Raw genomic sequence first — 27145 nt, 5'->3', positions numbered from 1 at the left:
ACCAGTCCAAATTCTGTTTGAAATAAATCTTACAGTGAAAGAAGGTGGAATATAGGAACAGCTGCCAACACCCTTTTTATTGTAATTCTATCCTGCTCCTCCAGTTAGCCAAAGCTGAAAGTTATCCTTTTTTAGAATGGATCCAGAAAAGGTCATCTCTGGTAGCCTCCAGAAAGCTGTTTCTAAGCAATGAACGGTCACTTAAAATGCAGGCTGAATGGTCTTTCTTCTGACTATTCTCTTAGTTATTTGAAATCTAAATTTCAAATAAAGATTAAAAAGACATTAAAAAAATCCTAGCCCCAGACTGCCCACGAGAGACAGATACCTAACGCTACTACTGAGTATCATAACGTGGAGGCTCCAGACATCATATTTGTTCCAGAAACCAAATGAAATCTCTCAGATGAAAGGAGAGGCAGCAAAATGTAGCCCCACTCCTCCCTTTTTAAGATTTTACTTATTTGAGAGAGAGAGAGTGAGAGAGTAAGAGTGGGGGGCAGGGCAGAGGGAGAGGGAGAAGCAGACTCCCCACTGAGCAGGGGGCCTAATGAGGGGCTCAATCCCAGGGCCCCAGGATCGTGACTTGAGCTGAAGGCTGACACTTAACCGACCGAACCATCCAGGTGCCCCACAAAATGTCATCCTAAAATGGTCAAGAGAGGGTAAGCTTCTTGCTGGCATTGCAGAATCCACACTCAAAGGGATGTAGAGATACGAGCCCTTGGAGGTGCTGGAATAAAAAAATCGGGAACTGGCAACATCAGGGAGACAGGAGTCTGAGTATGAGGGAGGGATTGTGCTGTGTTCTGCTGGGAGGTGCGCTGTCGGGGGGGAGAGAGGAAAGCTGTGCTCCTTAAGGTGCATGACCAAGAATGTGGATTAACAGCCATCCTGGCTTTGCTGAGAGAATGAACCCTGAGAGAGCTGAGGGCATGGATGTGGATCTGGTCACATTCATTTCCAGCCCCTCTGCCAGGCAGATACCCAAACAGAAATGTCCAGTCCTCAAACAGAAATGATAACTGTGTGTTACTGTCCCCATCTTTCAAAGGCAAGGGGCTCTGGGCTTTTGAGTCATGAGTCTTCACTAATGTTGCACAACCTTTATCCACCTCTGTAAGCCTCAGTCTTCTAATCCTTAGAATGGGTATGGTGGTTATACCTACTGACTTCAGGCAGAGGCCTATTGTGAGGACCAAGGATGAATAAAGTAATGGGTAAAGTACATACCACAGTATGTGGTCCATATCAAGTAGAGTCCCCTGTGCTTCTTTAAATGACTTACACACAGATTTCATGTTTTCTTAGAGTTTCTTAGGCTGGTTGGCTTGTCTATTAGTTTTATTTGAGATTGATAAGTGTTGCAAATGCTACTGATATTTTGTAAAAGGGAGCCAAGACTTTTTAAATTTGACTCAATATTGTGATACAGGATATTTTAAAAGTAAATCTGATGTGACTTTTGCCTTCATTTTGTGACTGTGAGCAGCATTGGAGCTTTTTCATGGTTTGCTGCTATATGGAAGAATACTGGGGGACTTTATGTGATGCCTACCACTATTTCCCACTTCGTTTCTGCCAGCCCCTTACATATATCCTCAGGGTACGTGGGAGATTGAAGGATCTATCTTTGGAATCCAGAGTTGAATTACAAGGATAGGATCATTCCTCTCCCTGCCAGCACGTCCAAACCTTCCTCAATGTTCAAGGGAGCCCTAAAGCCCAAAGTTAGAATAAAGGAGACCCCACCTCTGATAAATAGGACTGTGGCCTGTAACCTTCCCTCTCCAGTCCATAAGAAGGAATTTTTCCCCTAGTCATTAATAACCAGCCACTCGAATGATAACCAGTTACCACTTCTTCTATAAAAATCTGGATAAATGTCTGTGCCCTCCATAAACAGCTGGTTGTGGCCAAACATCCACCATTCCTCAATCTCTCCGCTTTAGCTCAATGGTGTCCTAAAGTGGGCTCCTAGATGAATGATGGGAGACTGAACAGGAGGGACGCCTGGGTGGCTCAGCAGTTGAGCGTCTGCCTTCGGTTCAGGGCATGATTCCGGGATCCGGGATTGAGTCCCACATTGGGCTCCTTGCAGCGAGCCTGCTTCTTCCTCTGCCTGTGTCTCTCATGAACAAATAAATAAAATCTTAAAAAAAAAAAAAAAAAAAAAAGGAAGACTGAACAGGACATTGTTAGGAGCTACACCAGACTCCAGTCCCTACCCCATGCCCTTCCGAGGAGTAGCTATTTCTTCTGGAAGAGCCGATTACAGAGAAGGGGTCAATACTACTTACAATCTCACCCCAGCCAAGAACCAACTGCTCCCCTGGGATTCTGACCTGCAAAACTAACAAGGTGGCAAACTCTTGGAAGGCAGGAGTCAGGGCATCTTTCTTCCATCTCCTAGAGAACCAACCCAGCACTATCCCAGACACATGGTGGTTACACAGAATATACTGCTATTACCTCAGTGGGCCTGAGATATCAATTTCTAAACTTGCTAAAATGTCTATGTTCCATCTTTCATTCTTTCCTTTAACATCAAACATTTATTGAGCTCCTATTATGAATACAGTACTAGGTTAAGCACTCCAGGCATACAAAGATAAATAAGATATAGTTCCTGCAATCAAAAACCTTGTAAACCTCATACCTTGTGATGGAAACACTCAGGTTCCCAAGCTGTAAGTCAGAATGAAATTGTATTTAGAAAGAAATACAATACATTATTACAAGAATTGAACAGAGCCGTACAGAATGAGCATATATAAACAGAAGTTTTGTCTGAGCCCCTTCCATGGCATTATAGCTTAAGGACCTAAATCAAGTCTTTTAATTCTTTTTTTTTTTGATCTCTAATGAAGTTCAACAAAGAGTTGGATAAATCACAGCTTGGTGATATAGAAAACCACGTTTGTGCTTCAAAAAGTAAACCCAATTATTTTCATTGTTTATTTTTTTATTTTTATTTTTTTAATTTTATTTATTTATGATAGTCATACACAGAGAGAGAGAGAGGCAGAGACACAGGCAGAGGGAGAAGCAGGCTCCATGCACCGGGAGCCCGACGTGGGATTCGATCCCGGGTCTCCAGGATCGCGCCCTGGGCCAAAGGCAGGCGCCAAACCGCTGCGCCACCCAGGGATCCCTATTTTCATTGTTTAAAAAAGAAAAAGGATATTGTCAAATCTGAAATGGACAGGTACAATGGGAATATTTGTTCCTTTTCTGAGAAATAAAGGGAGCAAAAGAGAATGTTTTCTGGGTGTCACCCAAAATGCAGACACTGTGAACACAGCTGCTGGAAGATCCAGAACCTGAGATGTTGAGCTCACCGTAAACTCACACTCCAATCTTCAAGTCTCTTTTTTGTGCTGCTAATATTGCCCAAAAGGTTTGTCATGAATTAAAACTGGTTCACCAACGAGGCTTCCCACACAGGGCTTATTACATCAGGAATTGAAAGCCACCTCTTGGGGCTTGCAAACTTCCCCCATATGCCGCCTCACCTGAGATGAGCTGTGGGATGCACAGCCCCCACCCCCAGAGCTCCAGGGGCCCGTGTGGGCCTTGGTAAAAAAACAAAACAAAACAAAACAAAACAAAACAAAAAAAAAACAACGTTCAAAATCTTTTAGAAAAGGTGGCGGGGGCGGGGTGTGCCTGGGTTGCTCAGTCAGTTAAGCCTCCGACTCTGGTTTTGAATCAGATTGTGCTCTCAGGGTTGTGAGATAGAGCCTCGTGTTGGGCTCCATGCTCAGCATGGAGTCTACTTGGCGATTCCCTTCCTGTCCCTCTGCTCCTCCTAACCTTAAATAAATAAAATACATATTTAAAAAAAAAGAAAATGTGGGAGAACTCATATCTGAGTTATGCCCTGGGTGCCAATAAAAGTAAAAACCTAAGTTGAAATTTTAAGTCTACTTCTCACTTCTGCAAGTTTTTAAAACTCTGTGAGCCTCAGTTTCCTCGTTTGTGCAATAAGACTAATTGTTCCTAATTCACATGGGTAGTTATGAGGTGGAAATAAGATAATGGATGCAAATCACTGAATACAGTAAGGACTCAAAAGATGACACGCACACACACACAAACACATCTACATCTCCAGATCACAGCAACATTCACTGGCAAGAGAAATAAGGGAAATTTGCTTCTGAAAGGAAAGGAAGGCATTCTCTAGAAGTGTGATTTTGGACCAACAGCATCAGCTTCACTTATTAGAAATGCAGACTCTGAGTCACTGGGCCAGAGCTACTGAATCAGAGTCTACATTTTTCACAAGAGCCAGATGATTCACTTGTATATTATTTTTTTTTTTCACTTGTATATTAAAATGAAGTTTGAGAAGCCAGGTCTGGAGTGAAAACTCAACAAAACTGCATCTGGGGCTCAGTGTGTGGTCATTCTTCTCAGGGACTGTTATGCAGGCATAAATCACAGAAAATGATGTTTTAAAAGAGGGATGAGCAAATGGTGAAGTGCTGGAGGTGTGTGGCTAAGAATAGAAGAAGAAGAACAGAGGAAACTGGAGGTAATTATAAGTGAATTTCCCATGTTAAGTCATTTTCATTGACCCCCTTTGAAGAGATGTGAGGCCTTCTTCCATCCCCAAGTTTAATCAAGTAGCAGGTGTGTAGCTTCCTCCCAATCCTGAGGCTGGTCTGGAAGAAATGTCAGGTGCCCGAACTACAAAAATGGAAGTTGGTGCAGAATTTGGTAACCTCTTTCATTTATTCCCAGTTTTAAGTCTTTCTGATGTCATTTCTCTTTCCTTGTCATTCTTCGCCCTGTGCTCCTAACTGAGGAACACATACATTGGGAAAGCAGTCAATCTTTTTCGGAGTGAAATTCTACTGACAATGTTAACAGCTGTTTTAGATAATTGGGGCAAAAGAGCACACATTTTTATCAGTTATTTGAACAGTTGGGCAAAAGGCAGGCTTTTATTGAAGTTTCTGGCTAATGAAAATTTTAAGGGGTTAATTTAAGAGGCTGGGAGTTTTAACAGATGTTTTGGGCCAAAATACAAGATGTCAATTCTAAATCTATTATTAATAGAAATATCTGTAGCATTTACTTTGGCTTCTCCAGTGGATTAGAATGACCTATTTTCATTATAACCAGCAGATCAAAATGTGTCACTGAGACAAAAAAAAGAAAAAAAGAAAAAGAAAAAAAGAAAGCAAAACAAAAGAACTCTCCCAGATAACCCTGTATTCCTCAGAGTACTTAAATTTGCCAGATTGGAAAGGTGTAGCATCAATTTAGTCTTTCGACAAAGACTATGTTCAAGTTGGAAAATAGCAGTATTAACAGCATAACCAAGACCTTCGGTATAGTTTCAAAGTGTGGCTAAGTATAGCCTTAAAGTTACATTCCATTTGTAATTGACTAGGAATTATTCTCTTCTATTTTCTTTTTTTTTTAAATAAATTTTTAGTTATTTATGATAGTCACACAGAGAGAGAGAGAGGCAGAGACACAGGCAGAGGGAGGAGCAGGCTCCATGCACCGGGAACTCGATGTGGGATTCGATCCCGGGTCTCCAGGATCACGCCCTGGGCCAAAGGTGCTAAACCACTGCGTCACCCAGGGATCCCTCTCTTCTATTTTCCTAACATGTTCTATTAGCAAAATATTTAATTAGTTGATTTGATATGTTGATTAGTTGAATTGGACATGTTATCTAAAGGTAAGCCTCCAGGACACCTGGGTTGCTAAGTGGTTGAGCATCTTCCTTTGGCTCAGGTCGTCATCCCCGGGTCCTAGGATCAAGTCTTGTATGGGGCTCCCTGCTGGAAGCCTGCTTATCCCTCTGCCTATGTCTCTGCCTCTCTCTGTGTGTCTCTCATGAATAAATAAAATCTTAAAAAAAAACACAAAACTCTAACAAGTGATCAACTTATACACCCAGGCATATAAACTGACAGATAAAAAATATACCTGAGCCAAGAAAGAGACGTTCATTTGCCCAGGTGACTAAGGCTGCTGGGAGAGTGAACAGAGTGGACCACAACTGGCCCCACTGCTCTTTAACGATCAGGACAAGTCCTAGAAAAATTGTTTTCAAGGCTTGACTAGAGACTCATTTTTCAACAGGACCTCAGAGGAAGACCCCTGTATCAGATTATTTGGACTATATCTTCCAGGCATATGTTGAGTAGGCACCTAGAGAGGGAGATTTAGTCTATGTGTTAGGAACCATGACACAGTGAGCGGGGCCTGTGTTCTTCTCTTCAACTGCATACAAAAATATCAGATTTGAAAAAATATATATATATCAGATTTGCCTGAGGAGAAAAAAATGTAATGGCTCAATTCCGCTAAGTGGGTTATTTCCACCAATCAACTGAAACACCACTTGACTCATGTATCTTTAAAATTACATTTAATATCAGAGGGGGGACATTTTAACATCTAATATGTATGCAATGGAAGTCTTTATTTATTTATTTATTTTATTTATTTATGATAGTCACAAACAGAGAGAGAGAGAGAGGCAGAGACATAGGCAGAGGGAGAAGCAGGCTCCATGCACCGGGAGCCCGACGTGGGATTCGATCCCGGGTCCCCAGGATCGCACCCTGGGCCAAAGGCAGGCGCTAAACCACTGCGCCACCCAGGGATCCCAGAAGTCTTTATTTTTTAAAAGATTTTGCTTATTTACTCATGAGAAACACAGAGAGAGAGGCAGAGACATAGGCAGAAGAAGAAGCAGGCTCCCTCCAGGGAGCCTGATGTGGGACTCCATCCCAAGACCCCAGGATTACAACCTGAGCCAAAGGCAGAAGCTCGACCACTGAGCCACCCAGGTGCCCTGGCAATGGAAGTCTTTAAAAGGCCTTGTCTAAAGGTATATTTGCTACCTTGTTTTCATGTACATATCTACTCTGCATAAAAATACATTCCTTTTATTTGATACAAGCAGGTTTAAAATAATAGCTATTAAATTAGCCAAAGTTAAAACAATTGCTGCTGTAAGCTACAAATCTGGCCACAAAATATAACTATCCAGCCAAATCCAAGTACAATGTGTAAGAAATTCACCACTAACCTTATCTCTTCCTGGCTCTTTTCTGGGAGTGCTTCTTGGAGATCAGGTGAGGGTTTATAACTCTTTCCTTTCCCCGCTGAGTGCTCCACCCAACTCAAGGGATTAGACAAGCACTCCAGTTTGTACACGCCTCTGGGGCTTCACTTTACATCTGCTGTTTGTGCACTTGGGAATGTATCAAGTTACCCAAGTAAGGATCCCACTGGCTCACTGAACAAATCTCTGTGACAGGCACACTTTTAGGTCATGAGTCTAAAATGGTGGCCCTGGCAGCCACAATTCCTGCATGTGTGGTGCTTACATTCTAGCTGGGGAAGACAGGCAGTGTAAATATATGAACAAATCAATGTGGTGCCTTAAAAATAATAGTAGCAACAATGTATTAGATGATTATAGCTGAGGAATGTGACATCTGTAACAGAAATGTTATAAGGGACCAGGAGGAGGAATCAGGAATACTCTGTTAGATACCTGCGTGGGTCACCTTGGTGGCTCAGTTGGTCAAGCATCTGCCTTTGGCTCAGGTCATGATCCTGGGGTCCTGTGATCAAGCCCTATATTGGGCTCCCTGCTCAGCAGGGGGTCTGCTTCTCCCTCTCCCTCTCCCCCTGCTCCACTGTCTCTCTCTCACTCTCTCTCAAAATAAAATCTGAAAAAAAAAAAAAAAAAAAGATAAGATACCTGCATTACCCGTTAGGTATCTTATTTGAAAGTCCCAGCATAGCTGTAAATCTGCATTGTAAATTTTCTGAGTGGCTTGTCCTGGGTCCCAGACTCATTAAGTGCCGTACCCCCTCCTCTGTCCAGACACCCACAGCCCCCTTGTATGTGGTTATGCACTTTAAGCCCTCGGTTTACCGCTGTGGCTTTAGTTGGGGAGGCTTCTAGTTTACCTGTTTGGGTTTAGCCCTGCACCCTCTCGCACAGTGTTTTTAAGGATAAACAATTTCTGGTGCCTGACCCTTTACTCTATTCCCAGAGTCTGGTGGTTCAGGAATATGGGGGGTGGCATGCCATGGGCTGAGACTCAAGTGTAGGAGTCTGGCCCAAAAGGGGACTGTGACAAAATGGGGGTAATGCCACCTGAGGCAAGATGGCGGCGGAAGGAGGCTTGTTTTCAGTACAGGAAGAGCACTGTCCCATGTGAGGTCATGCTTCCACCCGGAAAGCCACGGGCTTCATTTGAGACAGTGTGGCCTCTTCTATTTGTTGCTTCTAATCCTCTGACTCTGTGCAGAAGCCAACCTTTCTCTCTGGTTGTTCCCTCAGAGCCAGCCTTGAGGGCCCCCTGGCGTTTAAGAAAATGATAACCCAATAGTTACAAAAGGCTTAGTGTCCGCGTATTACCAGGTGATGGCACTGCACAGTAAAATCACACCAAAATCATAGTAAAAAGTAGCACACGTTTGCTGCCATCCCACAAAACTCAATCATACAGATGCCCGCGTGTTATTAAGGCAATGTCTGGTTCCTATGTATACATTGATCAACACCTAAGTATAAAATGTTTCTCTTCCCTGAAGAGGTTAGAAGGAGCAGTCCAAGAGACCACCCCCACTTCTCACACCAGCTTCAAGTTGAAGGGTGCCCAAAATCCAGCTTTAGGTTCCACAAGTCACTAGAACTCATAGAACATGTTGAAAGCTGTTATACTTACAGCTATGCTTTACTACAGGGAGAGGATACAGATGAAAATCAGCCAAGGGCAGAGATGCCCAGGGCAGAATCCAGGAGAGTTCTGAACATGGAGCTTCTAGATATCCTCTTTCTGTGTGGTTGTGGACAGCACTAAATCCTCCTGACAACTAAGTGTGACAATGGAGTACGGTCAATCAGGGAAGTTCACTGGAGCCTTGAGTCCAGAATTTGGGGAGCACTCCACTATGTAGGGATGACTAACTATCCATGTGGCTGATCCGTCTCCAGGCCCTCCAGAGTTAAGCTGATACCACAAGACCCAAAGCCCCCACCCTATGCTGCATTGTTGGTGTGGGTCAAAGCCCTCACCCTAAATCATACAATTATCTGGCTAGCTCACTTGTTTGGTCCAGGCAAACAAGTGTCTCCATCAGGCATGAGAGTCCAAGGGCATAGGGATCTACTCCCAGAAATGAAGGCCAGACCTGTCTTTGGGCAAGGTCATGCTGTATACACCTGACTTTCTTCCTATTGGCTTGTGCTCTCAAGAGCCTGGCAGGAGCCTGGGCCTCTCCGTCAGAGGCAGCAGCCTGGACCATCACCGCTCCTCAGGCTTGCCTGGCACTACACCTGCCACCAATTGTACTTCAAGCAATTCTAAATATCACAGTGATGACAGAGGCACTGAGGACCTGGGAACACAAACAACCACCTTGATGCCTGCACTGGATTTTCCTCTAATAAAACACTGAAGTACTTGTGCTGATTGTGACAGGCATTAATGATCACTTCACCGCTGTTGTCTGTTCTTCACATCTCAGCAAAAATCCCTCCTGCGGTAAGGTGTGTCCTCTCTGAGATTCTCATCAAAAACTTGCTTTTCTTCAGTTTTTTAATTCCTGAAATATCAGATACTCTAAAAGCAGAAATTCTCCCTTTTCCAAAATTACTTCAGCTGTTGACACCTCTCTCCCCTACTTTGTGGTGAGCTGTTCTAGAACAGGGGCTCTGTTCAAGAGTTCTGTCCTCTGGCACCCTGCCTGGCACATAATTAGTGCTCAATTAATATTTGAGACCTAAATCAACACATGTTAAAAGCAGTATTAATAAACCATACTTTTGGGATCCCTGGGTGGCGCAGCGGTTTGGCGCCTGCCTTTGGCCCGGGGCGCGATCCTGGAGGCCTGGGATCGAATCCCACGTCGGGCTCCCTGCATGGAGCCTGCTTCTCCCTCTGCCTGTGTCTCTGCCTCTCTGTCTCTCTCTGTGTAACTATCATGAATAAATAAATAAAATCTTTAAAAAATAAACCATACTTTTAGGGACACTTGGGTGGTTCAGCAGTTGAGCATCTATCTTCAGCTAAGGGTGTGATCCCGGGGCCCTGGGATCAAGTCCCCATTGGCTCCCTGCGGGGAGCCTGCTTCTCTCTCTGCCTCTGTCTCTGCCTCTCACTGTGTCTCTCATGAATAAATAAATAAAATCTTAAAAACAACAACAACAACAAAACCATACTTTTAATTCTGAAATGCAAAAAATTAGCAGCCTACACATAATCATTCGGGGAGTAATAAGATAAAAGTAATATCTATATATTTTTTTATGTATGCATCAAATATTACCGGAGAGATATACAAATGATAACTATGTCTGCAGGTGGGGAGCAGAACCGGGTAGCAGCAGGGTAGGGCTGAAAAGAACACTTCCAATTCTACACCTTCTTATACTCTTGATTTTTGAACCATGGGAATATGTTATAGATTCCAAACAATTTAATCAAAAAAATTCTGGCAACAGGGCAATGATTTGTAAATTCTTTATTTTGGCTAATATTGACTGCCTTCATTACACCACAGATTTATTATAGCTGAGAGGAATTATTCACTAGATATTCTGGGTTGTTACAAAACACCAAAAATTAGGAAGATACTGCTTTTAGACAGGGATAAGAAGCGGGGGAGAAAAAGCTCAAGGGAGAATACAAGGTCCTGCCCATTCTGGTTATCAGGAAATGAATAACTACATCAGATCTAACTTAAATGCAAGCCTCTCCGAAAAGGCTTTCAGAAAAAAGTTGCGTAACAATTATTCACCGGACAAAACAAAAGGTCAATGTTTCTAGAAAAGATCTTGACATGAAAGACCCAACTGAGGAACAGTTATACATAGCACCATGACAGAGCTGGGATCAGGGCAGCCTGGCATCAATTAAGATGCTACTGTGGAACTGCAATCTCTAGGGGCTAGCTCTCACTCACAGATGTATGTGATGTTTATGGCATAAAGATATTGTAGACGGTTCTCACGTAGATGTCATCCGGAGGAGGCTTCTTCTTGCTGCCAGGTTCAAGGAATTTCTTAATTGTAGGGATATTACTTATTTTCACTGTAAACTCCTACAAAAGGAAAACACAACAGTTCAAGGTTGACAGCAAAGGTAATGATAACTATGAAAATACGATTGTGTAAAATGGCCCAAGAAGTATGTTATAGGAACCCGACCAGAAATGTCATCCAGCATCTGTTTGGGATCTGATCTCTTGGTGTAACCATTTACCATCTCTGTCCACAATGGCTGGGACCTAAACCAGGCTTTATATACACAAGTATCACAGTTCAGATCAAGATGTGAATTTCTCCGGAGACAGAAAAATAAAAAATGCTTAGATTAGAATTATGATGCTTCCTTAAAGAGGAAAAAGGAAAGAAAAATTAGTACCTTAGGTATACTGATCTACTCAGAGAAAATGCATGAGTTATTTAAATAAAATTATTTTAAAAGGCCATCATATGACCTTTTTAAAATTCAGCTTCCTTGAACTTTTTTTACTCCTATTACCAAATGAATCCTCTTTCAGGCTAGGTGTGGGAGATGGCCAGTTATATTTTTTGTGGCCTAGGGCTCAGACACTAGATATCAGATATTTATGTAAATCATATTTAATGGAAACCATATTTTCCATTCACAGAGTCAAATCTTACCAATTCTCAGTAATTGAAAAGAAAATTCTATTTTGATCTAGTAAAAATTTTGAAACGTATGAAGAAGTGTATATCCATCAAATATAATTATTCTAACAAAAGTTTTCAAAGAGGTCATTTATTCAAAAAGCTACTATTTATTAAATGTCTATAGTACGAAGCACAGCCTTAAGCATGCACACAGACATATAAACATACATACATATATCACTAATATTAACAAAATATAATAATTATGTCACTTAAAGCTATGTAAATGACAATTTTCTTTTTTTCACTTACTCAAACTCTTTGTATCATCTAATTTCAAGTACTATACCAATATTTAGAAGCTTCTTCTATAGGATTTACCATTTTAAGATTTACCTAAGCTTCATATTTGTCACGTATAATAAAACTGTTACACTTCTGACTTTTTTATTATCCTTTAATCAATGCAGGAATGACCTTTTAGATTCTAAAGCCCTTTAATATCAATGCCCTATCTCATCCGGGATTAAAATTATATTTAGGTGAAGCCATTATGGAAAACAATATGGAAGTTCCTCAAAAAATTAAAAATAGGGGACGCCTGGGTGGCTCAGTGGTTGAGCGTCTGCCTTTGGCTCAGGACGTGATCCTGGAGTTCTGGGATCAAGTCCCATGTCGGGTTCCCGCATGGAGCCTGCTTCTCCTCCCTCTACCTATGTCTCTGCCTCTCTGTCTCTCATGAATAAATAAAAATTAAAAACAGAAATACCATATAATCCAGGAATTCCACTACTGGATATTTACCCAAAGAAAATGAAAGCACTAAGAAAAAAAATGAATATACTAATTCGAAAAGATACATGCATTCCTATGTTTATTATGGTATTATTTACAACAGCCAAACTATGAAAGCAATGAGTATCAATCCAAGAAGAATGGATAAGAAGATATGGTGTATATATATACAGTGGAACATTACTTGGCCATATAAAACAATGAAATTTTGCCATTTGTGAAACATGGATGCACCTCAAGGGTATTATAAGCTCGGTGAAATACATCACAGAAAGACAAGTATCACATGACTTTACTTATACGTGTAATCTAAAAACCACAACAAACAGAAACAGATGCATAAATACAGAGAGCTGATGGTTCCCGGAGGGGACAAGTCTGAGAGGATGGACAAAATGGGCAGAGTGGGAGGTACAGGCTTCTAGTTATGGAATGAATAAGTTCATTGAAATGAAAGGCATAGCACAGGGAACACAGTCAAGGACACTGTAACAGAGTTGTATGGGGACAAATGATAGCTACACTTGTGAGCACAGCATATGTGGAGCTGTTGGGTCACTGTGTTGAAACTGGCACAGCACTGTGTGTCGTGTGTCAACTGTGCTTCAAGGGGAAAAAAGGAACTGGACCCGTGTTAAAAACATACATATTGGGCAGCCCGGGTGGCTCAGCGGTTTAGCGCCGCCTTCGGCCCAGAATGTGATCCTGGAGACTGGGATTGAGTCCCATGTTGGGCTCCCTGCATGGAGCCTGCTTCTCCCTCTGCCTGTGTCTCTGCCTCTCTCTCTCTCTCTCTGTGCCTCTCATGAATAAATAAATAAAATATTAAAAAAATAATAAATAGCGCCCCTCCCCAAAAAACAACAAAACATACATATTTACACAGATATGCCTGGGGTGTAAAAGCAAGTTGTCTGCATCATGGAAAACACCAACAGGTCCTTGGGTTATTTCAGGGACCTACTGGTATTGAAGTCAAATTTCAGAATATTTGCTTCTTTGTCTGCAAGAGGAAATAAACAGGTAGCTAAACAATATAATGGCTATTGCCTTAAGATTTCAGTTCTTATTTCTGGGTACATGTATTTAAATAGTGGTGGTTGTCCTCATTAGTGTATCAAAATGTATTTACTAGACTTGGAAAAAAATTTAAAAGAAAGCATATGTACCTGGAGACTTCACAGATCTGTTTCTCTTGGCTTTGGATAACTTAGAGATGTGCCCATTTGGGGACTGGCAACCTTTTCCTACCAAGGACCAGTTAGTAAATATTTTAGGTTATGTAGGTCCTATGGTCTCTATCAGAACTACTCGATTCTAGTGTGGTAGCACAAAAGCAGGAAGACAATACATACATGAATGAGCATGGCTTTGTGAAATTCGAACTTCCTATGATTTCATGTCATGAAATACTATTCTTTTGATACTTTTCAGCCACCTAAAACTGTAAAATGCATTCTTAGCTCAAGAGCTGTACGCAAACAGGTAGCAGGCCCGATCTGACCCAGGAGACTAGTTTGCCAACTCCCCATATAGAGGAAAGCCCATCAGATCTCAAGATAAAAAGCTGGTTCTCGATAGAACTGAGGCTCCCACTAACTAGTCCATCTTGGCTGCTGGCTTCTTTACCCTCAGTCTCTGCTTACTCCTATCTATACTGAAGGTGCTGGATGAGATTGGTTGTTTAAAGCCCCTTTTTGCTTTGAAGTTCTATGATCAATATTAGCAGAATAATGAGGAATAAGCAGAACCACACCCAAGTCTCTCCTTGGAATTTCTGGGAAGGAGAATGGTGGGAACTCTTAGGGCGCCATGTATTAGCTTCCCAAACTCAGGATGGCATGTTTCCAATTTGAGAGCAAGTTTGTTATTTCTGAGACTGAGAGCCATATCCTGACGATGAGACTGGTTTTGGTGCTGATCTCAAGCCCTATCCGGCATGAATGGACAAGGAACACCTCATCCCTGTGATTACCACTAAAGCAAGTCCTCACTGGCAAACTCCTTGCATGATCTTTCAGCTCTAAAAATTGGGGACCAGAAAAGCCATTTCAAGCCTGTATCTTCACTTAATTTCACGAACTAGAATCTTGAAAAGTACACACACCTCTAGTCAACCAATTAACAGATATTGAAGGAAGGCCTAAGAGTCCTGGGCCAGTGTTCCAAAACATGGTTTTATTTACCTGGAGGTGAGGAAATGCAGACAGGATATTGGGGATTTTCTCTTCTAGAGCCAAAATGGTTTGGAGTAGAATAATGTCCGCAAGGCTCAGCTGGTTACCAACGAGAAACCTTTGCCCATGATCCCTTAAAACCTACAGGATACAAATGTTTTACATTGCTTACAATACTTTACATGGAGAAACTGATGACACTGTTGAATCAGTGCAGTATCTGAGTATTTTATAAATAATATCAACTAAGAGGTTCCCTGTATCCCATATATAGAAAATGTACTAGGATTCCTGGGACAACTAGAAGGTTCAGTTGGTTAAGAATCTGCCTTTGGTTCAGGTCATGGTCCCAGGGTCCTGGATTTGAGCCCCACATGGGGCCCTCTGCTCAGCAGGGAGTCTGCTTCTCCCTCCCCCTCTGCTGTTCCCCTTGCTTGTACTCTATCAAATAAAATCTTAACAAGAAAAAAAAGGCTTCCTTTCATATCTTCCAAGACAGAAGAAACTAAAAGCCTAAGAGTTCATTTTGACTCCCTTTTTGAGAGTAACATGTAGGTTCGGAGATTCACAGGGATAGATGATAGGGGAGAGGCAAGGAACAGCGGTAGAAAGGGGGTGGTTCTCCTTCGCAGCAAAGTCTTGGATGCCCACGAGTGTGAGTTTCTGTGAGGTGTGAGTGTCTGGGTCTGTGTGTGTGTGTGTGTGTGTGTGTGTGTGTCTCTGACAGACAGGAGCTCTTCATACAACTCCTGGAGCCAGGGTGGGAGAGCACAATGAATCCAGAATTGCAGTCAGGGGCCAGAGCTCCAATCCTGGCTCCCCTCTTTAGGCGTGTCACTCAGTCTGTCTGGGATTCCATTCCATTACGTGTAAAAAGGATAACAGTTCATGAGTTGGGAGGAGCCCTGACCTAGTCCAGGCCACAGGAACAGAGGAGCCAGCAGTGACCCTTTACTAAGGCACCTGTTCCCCCCTCGCCACACCCACATTTCTACATTATCATATTTCACATTCACCAAGTGCCTCTGGGCAAGAGACCATGAAACCAAGCAACAGAAAAACCCAGAAAATACCTCTCCTTTTTTTTTTTTTTCCTAATACCTCTCCTTTTTAAATCTAATTCCACGAAGATGGCCAGAGGACATTTGCCAATTTCCTATTTTTACACTCTCTTTTTTTTAATTGAAACATTTAAAACCGTTCCCCTCGGCTGAGAAAAAGAGTTTGAAGCTCAGAAGAGCAGATGCACAACAAAAAGTAGAAAACAACAAAACAGAAAATAAAAAGAGCAAAGGGAAGAGAAATAAAACGGTCTTCTATTACATCAAAACTATTCGGTAGGATGTCTGATACACAATGGCCATTCCACAAATGTTCGTGGGAGAAAGCAGCAAAGAATTAGGTAGTTTCTGCTTTTCTGTATCTTACACAGGGCCGGATGGTGAATGTAAGGAACAATAATGCACACATGTGGCGAACTCATATTTTTTCCAGGTTTCTGAGTAACATGGCCCAAGCTGCATCTGAGGGGCTTCAAGAAGACATCCTGGCTGTGTGCTGACAGCTACCATCAGCTCTCAGGAATCCAGCACGGTTAGTTCAATGGCCCTCCACGTTACACTGTCCTGAGCAGGAAGTGGCATTAGTTGCTGCTCCCTTATAGACTGGTTATGCTTTGCTCATGGGCTTCTCTGCCACCTACCTTTTCAAACACAGGAAAGTATCTAATTATAGCCTTCTGGGCCATGTTAACCACTTCCTTTTGTTGATCATCTGGTTTTAGAAAAGGATGCATGATAATCAGTTCCAGCAGATCTAGCGTCCCCTCCACGTACATGTCAATCCTTAAAACAAGAAAAAGTTGTCTCAGTTTCCCCTTCTTTGAACACATCGGCTTCCATAGCTAAGAATTCACAGTGCTTTTCACTTAAGTACCCAGAAGCAATTATCTATACCGGTCTCCCAAGAGCAAAGATGCAAAGCCAATGCTAGTTGTAATTTAGAAAAATCTGTCACAAATCAGAAACCAGAAGAATCAAATCATGACTTCCCCCTCTCCCGGGCCCCTAATCCTCTCCCTCGCCCCAGCACCCACGCTCGGTGTGGGTGGAATTCCACATTCATAAAAACAGTGGGTATCATTTATGGAATGCTTGGTGTGTACCAGGCATGGTGTTAAACATCCTACACCATCACTTCATTGACTCTGATGATAATATCAGGTATGTGCTATCTGTATATTGTATGGGACACTCATCGGGACTGTGGAACTCAGCACTTTACTCAGTATCATGCATCTTAGGAGGTACAAGGACCAGGCTCAGTGTTCAAAAATATAATCAAAATTATAATCAAGGCACAGTATCCCTGGCCTTGAATGGAACAGCAGCTTCCTGTTCTTCATAATTAGTGATAATACATTTGTGAGAAAGGTAAAAAGCAGTCTCAAAATATTTAAAGATGTTGAAACCTGCAACAATCATGCCCTAGATAGAGGACCCAGTATCTGAACTCAATTCTTCTCTATTGTTTTACTCAGACTTTTCTATACTGATTTTTTCAACTGGTTTTTGTTCGTTGTTTACACTAATGATACAAGGCAGGAAGGAGACAGGGCACAATATAGAGGCTGCTAATCAGCTAAAGTATCAGTAAGTGACACAGGAGATCACTCGAGAGGAGCCACAGTACAGGGTTCTCTCCTTGAGGTCCCTGCCAAAGAGGTGGTGTTTATCCGCTATGTAGTGGAGGATGCTTCGGGTCTGCACCAACTTCATTCCATCAATTTCAACCATGGGCACTTGTTGGAACAGCAGGTGGTTACCTGAGAATGGAAGGGCCGGAGTTAGAACTGATCTCTTCCCTGTCCCCAAGAACCCCTCCAAAAGCCCTACCAAATGAAAAGGGACAGTGGGGTCAGAGCCTTGGGGACAGTGTGAAGCTCCCTGATGACAGATAAACTCAACTTCACTCAGGGAAGTAGATTTAACCATCACAGGAGCCTGAAAACTAGCACTGTTCCAGACCTTCTTTTTTCATTTTCACCCCACAGAAAATACCTACCCACATGACAAAGGGTGGGGGAGAGTGCAGTGAAGATAGTTCTGCAGAGCCTCATTGGCCAACATCGTAGCTAGTGAAACCTAAATTTAAATTAATCAAAGTTTTGAAAATTTAGAATTCTATTCTTTAAGCATGCTAGACACATGGCAAGTGCTCAGGAGACACACATGGCTAGCGGCTACTACTTCAGACTGAGAACAGAGCATTTCCACCATTGTGGGATGTTCTACTGATTGCACTGCTTTAGAAAATTCATAAAAAAAAAAAAAAGAAAATTCATTAAACCTAAGTCACCAACCAACACTCTTGTGTACACACTGGCTCCTCCACAGCCACAGACCACGTACTACCAAGTTTGCAGCCACTGATCTAAAAAGCGACCCATTACTTTCTTCAACAAACCTGTACTAAGGTTTGTTCTTTATACTTGCAGAGACGCAGATAGAAGATACAGCCCAGGCCTCAAGGGGCTCAAGGACTGGGGGGCACGTGAGGGTCTGGGGGAGATGAGGACTCAATACTTGTCTAGGGAGGTCAAGCCGGTGTCACACATGAAGGCTGACATTGCAGCTGCTTCCTGTTTAGGGAGCCTTCAACTGGGCCTAAAGACCCCGTGATGGTGGGGAGGGAGGCTACCTGCAGAGTCACGGGGTATTCCTTATGGAGTCCAGGCACGGAGAGAGTGGGGCTGACCAGGAGTTAAGGGGACACCTTTCATGGACTTCATTTGTTTGGTATTTGCCACAGAAAGGCGGCCCGGTGTACATGGGGACTTCCGTCTGTACACTTCAAGCAGACACCGATGCCTCAGACAATTTGGAGGGAGTGAGGTGGGGAAGAAAAGAGGAGGGAAGGGATGAAAGAGGGGAAGGAGAGGTGAGAGGCGGGCAGGCGGAGGAGAAAGGAATGGAGAAGACTGTCCACCTGGCGTTTACTCCCATCTGCTCTCAGCGAATTCAACTAAAAGTGACTTCCTGGCTATTTCAGTTATTTCTCCCCCTTGGTTTTAGGATACTGTTCTGAAGTCAGTGTCAGCGTCTTTGCCCTTCCACATAAATATCAGTTCTTAAACAAAATCACTATTAGGGCGCCTGGGTGGCTCAGTTGGTTGAGCATCTGACTCTTGATTTTGGCTCAGGTCGTGATCTCGGGGTCATGGGGTCATGAGGTCAAGCCCTGAGGTTGAGCCCTGAGTCAGGTTCCGGGCTCAGTGTGGAGTCTGCTTGAGGATCCTCTCTCATCCTTTCCCTTTGCTCCTCCCCCAGCTCATGCTCTCTCTCTTTTTCTCTTTCTCTCTCGGCCTAAAAATAAACAAACCTGAAAAGAAAAACAGTATTACCAACAGTTGTTTCATTTCTATACTCACCATCCTGCAACTTCTGCAACTGTTCTTTAGTTTCTAAGAATTCTTCATCAAACTAAATTAAAAAAAAAAAAAAAGATACCCCCCCCCCCAAAGGCATATGTCATTACAGGATCAGAACTGAAAATATCAAGTCAAACTGTCTCAGAAACAGAGAGAAAGAGCACACTTAGCACCCACATCTCGGTTTCCCACTATCACTGCCTACTAAAAGAAACTAAGGCTCCTGGGAGAAAAGGTTGGTGCTGGTATATTAGAAAGCAAAGAACAGCTCAAAGACCAATGTGATATGGCAAAGGCAAAGGCAGGCAGGCAGGACCCCATTTGAGGGGGAGTCCCTAGCCAAATCTGGGACAATTCAAGCATTAGAAGAGTAATGTCACAAAGGGATCATCACACACACCAATAAAAAAAGTCCCTGTCCTTAAGCGATGATACCCAAAAAGGCAGAAGGAAAAGCTCTTTTATTATTAAAGAGTTAATGATAACATTAGAATGTTGCCAATTTGTAATCTACAACGGATTCTGATAAGGATCAAAACAGATGCTGAAATCACGGAGTTGTAGGGCGCAGAAGACTCAAAACAACCTCAAAGTATCAGCCCACAAGTTAATTATGACAAAGGTAACACATATCTTGGTGGTGGAAAGATCCGGAGATCTCACCATCTATCTAAGTGATTAAACTTAGGCACCCCATTGGGAGACACTGAGACTTCATGTGCTTCCCGCTGTGACACAATGAGATGGGCACAGTAGCACTGTAAAAATACTGCCAAAGACATTAACCCAGGGTTAACTGCAAGGTGAAAATCAGGCATATCCAGGATGCGGGGCACCCTGCAACAAAAATGGCTGGGACTGTCTCAAATCTACGGAAAAACTTGTTTTGTTTTGTTTGTGTTTAAGCTTCTTCTGGGGGACGCCTGGGTGGCTCAGTGGTTGAGCGTCTGCTCTCGGTTCAGGTTGTGATCCTGGGATCTGGGATGAGTCCTGCATCGGGCTCCCTGCAGGGAGCCTGCTTCTCCCTCTGCCTGTCTCTGCCCCTCTCTCTGTGTCTCTCATGAATAAATCAATGGAATCTTAAAAAAAATAATAAAATGAAATAAAAAAAGAGATTTGATTCTATTAGCCAAGTAGCCCTCCTCTGATAATTCTTCTTCTTCTTCTTCTTCTTCTTCTTCTTCTTCTTCTTCTTTTAAAAGATCTTATTTACTTATTCATGAAAGACAGAGAAGAAAAAGGCAGAGACACAGGCAGAGGGAGAAGCAGGCTCCATGCAGGGAGCCCGACGTGGGACTCGATCCCAGGTCTCCAGGATCAAGCCCTGGGCTGAAGGTGGTGCTCGACAGCTGAGCCACCAGGGCTGCCCCTGATGATTCTTCTTTATGGAATTTGATTTCCAAGTTCACACAAGAGTCAGTTTCTCCTTTACATTTTTCTTTTTAGTTAAGTCAAGGGTATGGAAGGAAAGAAAATGCAGATACTACTATAGATGAAAGCAGACTAAAGAGATAAAATAACCAAACACCTGAATCCTGTTAGATTCTGGATGCTGGAAGCAGGGGAGTGGGTAGTGGTACTGCTAAATAGATAATGAGTATATAGACATTTGGGGATCATATGGAACTTTTGAATATGAATCATATATTGATATTGCAATATTAGTATTAATTTTATTAGTTGTGACAGTGATACTGTGGTTGTTAGAACAACTACTTTTTCTTTCTTAGGAGAAAATATGGGTTGATGTCTGCAACTTACTTGTATGTGGTTGACAAAAAAAATAAGGCAGAGAGAGGAGAGAAGGAAATGTAGCAAAATGTTAACAATTAGTGAATTTAGTTGAAAGGTGTCCATAATCCTTTTATAATTTTTCTGTAGGCTTAGAAGTTTTCAAATTAAACATGGTAGGGGGGAAGAAATAGTGGAAGCATGTTCCTCTTCTCGTGACATTAAAAAAAAAATGTGTTTGAATGCACTAATGTGCCTCATCTCAAGAAGGGAAGACCTCCTCTTACCAAGTCCCCAGATGACTCCCCACCCATGTCTGTCCCCGGGCTGCTCCCCCAAATCATCCCAGGGAGGGGCAGAGCTGACCAGCACAGAATCAGCAATCCTCCTCTCTTCTGGCTCAACTACCCGACTTGGGGTTGAATCAAGATAACAGGATGTAGGTATGGCTTCTGTTACTTGCTGGGATCTTCATGGTGTGAGACAGTTCTGGCAGGATCTCCATCTAGTGCCTACAGAGCAGCAGCTCAGGGTAAGAATTTTAGAGCATTTGTCCAAACACCCACATGTAGTGCAGGTGGCACTTCTATATTATGGCTCTCAACCTTTTAGAACCATGATCATTCAAAGCAGAAAATAAATAGGAAAGTAAGTGTGTGTGTGTGTGTGTGTGTGTGAGATGAGAGAGAACTGCTAGGCCCACTGTTCACAGATTCACATTCAGTAGTTGAGAGAGACTAGAAATGTACTTTTTTTAAAGCAAATCTTTCTAAATGGTTCTGATTCTGGCTTTTGACTTCTCAGGAACATTATACAAAATGTAGGTGATCTCTCAGCAGAGAAACTCTTGAGCCTTACAAAACTTGGTCAGTAAGAAGAAACTGGCAAAGGAAATACAGATGAGAGGGTCGGAAAGGGAGGGGGAAAAATCACAAGGCAGAGCTTGAAGGGAGCTTGGTGACTGACTCTGTATTGTGCAAGGCTGCAAGTACGTCTCGGGTTCTATCTACACAGTTACCTTTGCTCCCTAACCAGGGTACTATTCCCAGTGAGATTCTTTGGAGAACTGCCCTCTTGCTCAACACATCATGCTCTTTCCCAACACTCTCAGTTTTAGGGGAATTGCCCAGAAAACCTAAAACAGGAGTTTGTGGCACTTGAGTCTTTTACATGTGTTACTCTCCCTCTTAACAAAGGGGATTGGACTGGGTTTCTGGGAAGATTTTCAGGCAAATAAAGCCCCAAGCAGCAAAGCAGCAACACTCATCCAGGAAGCAATAGCGACGTCTAAGGACCCAAACCAAATGACTGAGTCTGAGGATGCCGACTCTCCGAATCAGGCAGGCTGCCTTCCAGCAGGTTTTAGTTACTGAGGGATTCAGATGTGCATGCACATGTCAGGCTCAACCTAGCACTGTGATATTGGGCATCATGAACTTTTCCACTGGGCTGCCAGCCTGTCAACCACAACTGTTTCAGATCTATACGAGCACAAACCTAACTAAAAGTGTGCTTTGGAAAAGAAATGTGGAGGCCCCCTCACCAATGCTACCTTTGGGGGATTGCTCCTGTAAACCATGTGGCCAATCTCTAGTAAAGGAGGCTAATCCAGCTCCCTTCCCTCCACGTAGGTTGGAAGGGTGGGCTGGGGACCTGCTGGACCAATTACTCTACCTCCCCTGCCTGCCTTCTGTGACTGCTCTAGGGGAGGTGGGTCATATGATCCATGGTTTTTTTTTTTGTTGTTGAACTTACCTAGGGTTAGTTTCTCTACTGTTGTCACCAAGAATCTAGATTCTTACATAGGGAAGTAGGAGGAATAGGGGAGAATGAAGATTGGAAAGAGAGGATTTGACAAAGGATTATATTAAATGTATAAGTAAGACATCCATTGTAAACCCATTAAAATAAGCCAGAACTGCAAACTCAGAAGCACGCAGGGAAAAAACAGGTGACATCAATATGCCAACCAGGTTCAGGTCAGGGGACCACGAATTTTTTCACACTCTTCTTAACACAATTAGAAAATCAATCCTGAGACAACAGGGAATGATGAGGAGTGTAATGAACTGTAAAAGTCCATATATGGTGGTAGCCCTTCCTTACTCAGATTTAGCAATTACCGCCCTCTGAAGATGAGGGCCTAGTATTATCAGATCTTCAAATATATCAAAAGAAGTCAGAAATCAGAATTTTTATATAAAAATACCATCAACTGATTTAGAAAATTTTAGAATACCATACAGTGAGTTATAATGATATGCAAAGAAACCAAAACCAAAACCAACCAAGCAAAACACAAAGCCTCAAATCCAACAACTCTCATTTGCCATCTTTGGAGGTTGCTAGGGTAACAAATGAGTATTCTGAAAATTTGATAAAGAGACTATATCAAGCATATACCTAACCTTTCCCATATGAACTATACTTCAAGGTAACTAATTAGTTAAGTTAAATTTACTCTTTGTAAGAGAAATACAGTTAATAAATTCAGATACGATGATAGAAAGAAAACAGAAAAAATCACCATTTTATAATCCCTAACAATGGTGATGGTAAGTAGCTGCTAAAACCAGTGGTTGAGAAGGTAATAGAGGAAACTTTATAGTGCGTGGGTCAGGCTGATGTCACTGGAACACCCCGATCAAGCCCAGCATTGCTGAAAAGGAGACACTCAGACATCATGCATCCCTTGATGTCGTATAATAAAAACATATTCAGGATGGAGTCTGACAGGCAAAAAAAAAAAAAAAAAAAAAAAAATGTTTAGAGATAGAAAAGAGCCTGGATTTGATCACATCTCTGAGTCCAACTAGTAGCTTACAGGAGATACAGGAATAGAAGAATGTGAAATGAAGGGATCCCTGGGTGGCGCAGCGGTTTGGCGCCTGCCTTTGGCCCAGGGCGCGATCCTGGAGACCCGGGATCGAATCCCACATCGGGCTCCCAGTGCATGGAGCCTGCTTCTCCCTCTGCCTATGTCTCTGCCTCTCTCTCTCTCTCTCCGTGACTATCATAAATAAATAAAAAATTTAAAAAAAAAAAAAAAAAAAAAAAAAGGAATAGAAGAATGTGTTAAAATGAGGGTAGATCAACCAAATCCAGAATGAAGGAAATTCTACAGGGCAGTTTCTTCCACAAATAAATGCCACTAAAAACAATACAGACACTTGGTATTCAGCTCTTAGCTGCTAAAACCACTTGCTCATAAAAGACACCTGAGCTCCTTGGAGAAATACCAGAATCCAGGGCCAAGACAAGGAAAATACAAGATGAGCCTGGAGCATCTTTAAGAGTCAAAAGAAAGAGAGAGCTGAAGGTGGAAAAAAAATAAAAAGAAAAAGAAAAGGAGGCATGGAGCCATGTAAACAGGTGTGACGCAGGAGCCAACCTGAAAGAGCCAAAGGCCAAAGTAGGCTAATTTTAGCAAGAAAGCATTATTGGATTACTAAACAAACCATACAATAAATATCACATACTTAAATCCATACTGATATAAATAAATGATTAAATAAATGGAGGAGAAAAAACCCCAAATCTCTCTTACATAAGAATTCTAAGCGCAGATGCCTCCGCTCCAGGAGGTGGAGTTTAACTCCCATCCTTTTGAGTGTGGGCTGAACTTAATGACTTGCTTCCAAATAATAAAGGGGAAAATAGTCCCTTTACAATGAAGAAACCGGCAGACACCACCTTACCAAGTGACCAAGGTTAACAGCACCAGCGATAACTTATGTTAACATCACCCCTAATAGTATGCAAATGAAAGGGCAATTGACCTCTTTGCTAGTCTTCACCAAAACCCCAAATTCCAGTCCAATTATGAGAAAACATCAAAGCCAAAGTAAAACAAAGCCAAAGTAGGGAGTCCTACAAAAAATCTGATCAATACTTTTCAAAATTGTCAACCTTATGAAATAAAAGAAAGATTGAGGGACTTAAGGAAGCATAGTGTCTAAGTACAAGGTTGGAGCCAAGAACAGTAAAGGACATCAATGGCAAAAGTAATTAAATTTGAAGTCTGCAGTTTAGTTGTGCACTAATGTCAATTTCTTAGTTTTGAAATGATTATGTAAGATGATAGCATTAGGGGAGACTGAGTAGTCTTTATATGCACTGTCTTTATAACTTTGCTAATTATAACCTTATAATTTTAAAATTATCCCCAAATATAGTTTATTTTTAAAAAATGCAGATGGAACGGTTACAGATTTTTTTTTTTTTAAGGTTACAGATTTTAAAAATACTGAAAGAAACATAACCAAATGCAATGTGGGGGCATGATTTAGATCCAGACTGGAATAAACTTACTATAAAAAGACCTGGTTGAGACAATGGGGCTGTCCAGATATTAATAAGGAATTGTTAATTTTGCTGGGTGTGATTGTGGTATTGTGGTTATGTTCTAAAATTCTCATCTTTTAGAAATAAAAACTGAAATACTCATCACAGATGAAAGGATGTGATGCTTGGATTTTGCTTTAAAATATTTCCACAAAAAAAAAAAAAATAAAATAAAATAAAATAAAATATTTCCACAAAACAAATGGAGGAGATGGATGAGGCAAGAGCTGCATAAAGCAAATGACTGGAAACTGGGTGAGGGAAATTTATGGCAATGTTTTCTCGACTTCGGTACCAAGTTGACCATTTCCATACATAAGAAGCTAAAAGAACAAAAAGAAAGATATAAACACCACACACATTCAGACCGATAAGAAGGCTGCCGGTTGGAAGCCATTGAAGAGGAAATTTACCTACAAACTGGGCAATTAACAAGTCCTAACTGGCAAATTTCAGGCTCATTCCTTTTCTCCTCCTGAATAAATACTTACTGGTGGCAGATCAGAAACTAACAGTTAAGGAAAAGTCTAAAGTAAAACAGAATTCCATCGGCCACATTCCATTTATAAAGAAAAAAAAAAAAACTCTTGCAAGGAAGGAATCTTCTGACTCAACCAAGCATGTCTGTGTTGGGGAGGGGGGGGAGAGGGCTACAACAGGCCTCCCCACCATTTAGGTTTTCCTCAAAAGTCTCCAAGTTGTATGGCAAATCTGTGAAGAAACAGCATATAGGGTACCTCGACTCCAGCGGCAGCTAAAACCCATCTTACGGATTCCATCCGGCCTCTTCCATTAGGATAGTGGAGCTTGGGCTTCGCTGCCATGATGGCCTTTCAGGCTTTCTAGAAGGAAAAAAGAAAAAAAAAAAAAAAAAAAAAAACACAACCAAATGCGCAGCTCCTCCTACAAGAGCAGCCTTATTTCGTGTCTTCCACCCTGTGCTCGCGGCCTAAATGAATATTCAGGATTTTGGCACAGGAAATCGTTTGTTGTTGTTGTTGTTTTAATTGTTGTTTTTTTAAGGACTGCGTTTTCCCTCACTCAATAAAAACCTACCACCGTTTCCAAATATTAAAGGAAACAACCACGTTGGTTTTCATTCTGTTCCTACTTAGGATTTCTTATTCTGGGTCTTAGGAAGCTGGGGACATTTGCTGGATAGGGGTTCGTGCCAGCAGCACGGGCCTTCTTAGATCCGGAAGATCATATCCTTTGACCTTGAAAATCCTGAAATTTCCAAAATCAGGCTGGCGAGGCGGGGCGAGGCGGGACGTGGAGGGCCGCGGGGCACGACGCACCCTCTGCAGCCCTGGCAAGAAGGCGTGCATCCCCGTGCATCCCCGTGCATCCCCGTGCGTCCCCGTGCATCCCCGTGCGTCCCCGTACGCGGTCCTCGCGGCACCTGCAGGTGGAGGGGCCGGGCAGTACTATTGTCTGCAAAACGTGCGTCGGGGGTCCTGCCTGCGGGGTGCCCCCAGGCCTCCGACGTGGCCACCCGAGACCGGACGCCGCTCAGCCCGCGCCTCACCAAGTTTCCGGGGGATCCGAGCTGAGCTTCCACCGAAACCAGAGGCTCCGGACTCCGCGGAGCGGGTTAATAACAATACGCACACGGAGCCAAGGGGGACCCCGGCCCCAGCCAGGGGGTCCCTGGGCGGAGGCGCCCAAGGACCGGAGGGAGGGAGGGACACGAGAGGACCGAAGGGGCCCGGGAGGGAGGGATGCGCTGGACGGTGGACTTCAGAGGCCGGGGGCCGAGGAGCGGGCGGGTGGGGGCGGCCGCAGGGAGACAGACCTGGAGTCGGCTCGCAGCACCCGGAGCCCCACAAAGCGCTCGGCGAGCGGTCTGCGGCGGGGCGGGGCGGGGCCGGCCGGTCCCCGGAAGGCGCCCCGGTGGGCGAGGCTCCGCCAAGCCTCACCAATAGGGACGGCGGTGTTTAGCATGCCCCACCCATCTGCAAGGCATTCTGGATACTATGAGAGCAGCCCCAAATCAAGCCAGTTTTGAGCAAAAAT

The 27145-nt window shown here is 42.9% G+C and overlaps 2 protein-coding genes across 10 annotated transcripts in view; both read right to left on the bottom strand.

Annotated features, from left to right (window-relative positions):
* Window positions 1-7230, bottom strand: part of LOC144317371 (glutathione S-transferase A4-like) — a 59258-nt gene extending 52028 nt beyond the window's left edge. Inside the window, exon 1 of one of the 2 annotated variants that reach the window (XM_077903669.1) lies at window positions 7064-7230. The gene's annotated coding sequence lies outside the window, so the exon portion shown is untranslated. The remainder of the gene's footprint in view (window positions 1-7063) is intronic. The other variant, XM_077903668.1, reaches the window with a different exon arrangement.
* A 3271-nt stretch (window positions 7231-10501) lies between these two features.
* Window positions 10502-27054, bottom strand: GSTA4 (glutathione S-transferase alpha 4). 8 transcript variants are annotated; one of them, XM_077903654.1, is made up of 7 exons: window positions 26925-27054; window positions 25867-25971; window positions 19055-19106; window positions 17317-17449; window positions 16328-16469; window positions 14635-14766; window positions 10502-11097 (listed from the first exon to the last, which is right to left on the bottom strand). In XM_077903654.1, the coding sequence occupies exons 2-7, from the start codon at window positions 25951-25953 to the stop codon at window positions 10975-10977; spliced, it is 669 nt and encodes a 222-aa protein (XP_077759780.1). In that variant the 5' UTR covers window positions 25954-25971; window positions 26925-27054; the 3' UTR covers window positions 10502-10974. The 8 variants fall into 8 exon arrangements, with proteins under 8 accessions (XP_077759780.1, XP_077759782.1, XP_077759781.1 ...); XM_077903656.1 differs by lacking the exon at window positions 26925-27054 and adding an exon at window positions 26658-26903; XM_077903655.1 differs by lacking the exon at window positions 26925-27054 and adding an exon at window positions 26532-26671.
* Between the last annotated feature and the right edge of the window lie 91 nt (window positions 27055-27145).

The sequence above is a fragment of the Canis aureus genome, chromosome 7, assembly GCF_053574225.1.
Source record: "Canis aureus isolate CA01 chromosome 7, VMU_Caureus_v.1.0, whole genome shotgun sequence".
NCBI classification, from domain to species: Eukaryota; Metazoa; Chordata; class Mammalia; order Carnivora; family Canidae; genus Canis; species Canis aureus.
This window is presented reverse-complemented; position numbering and strand designations above follow the sequence as displayed.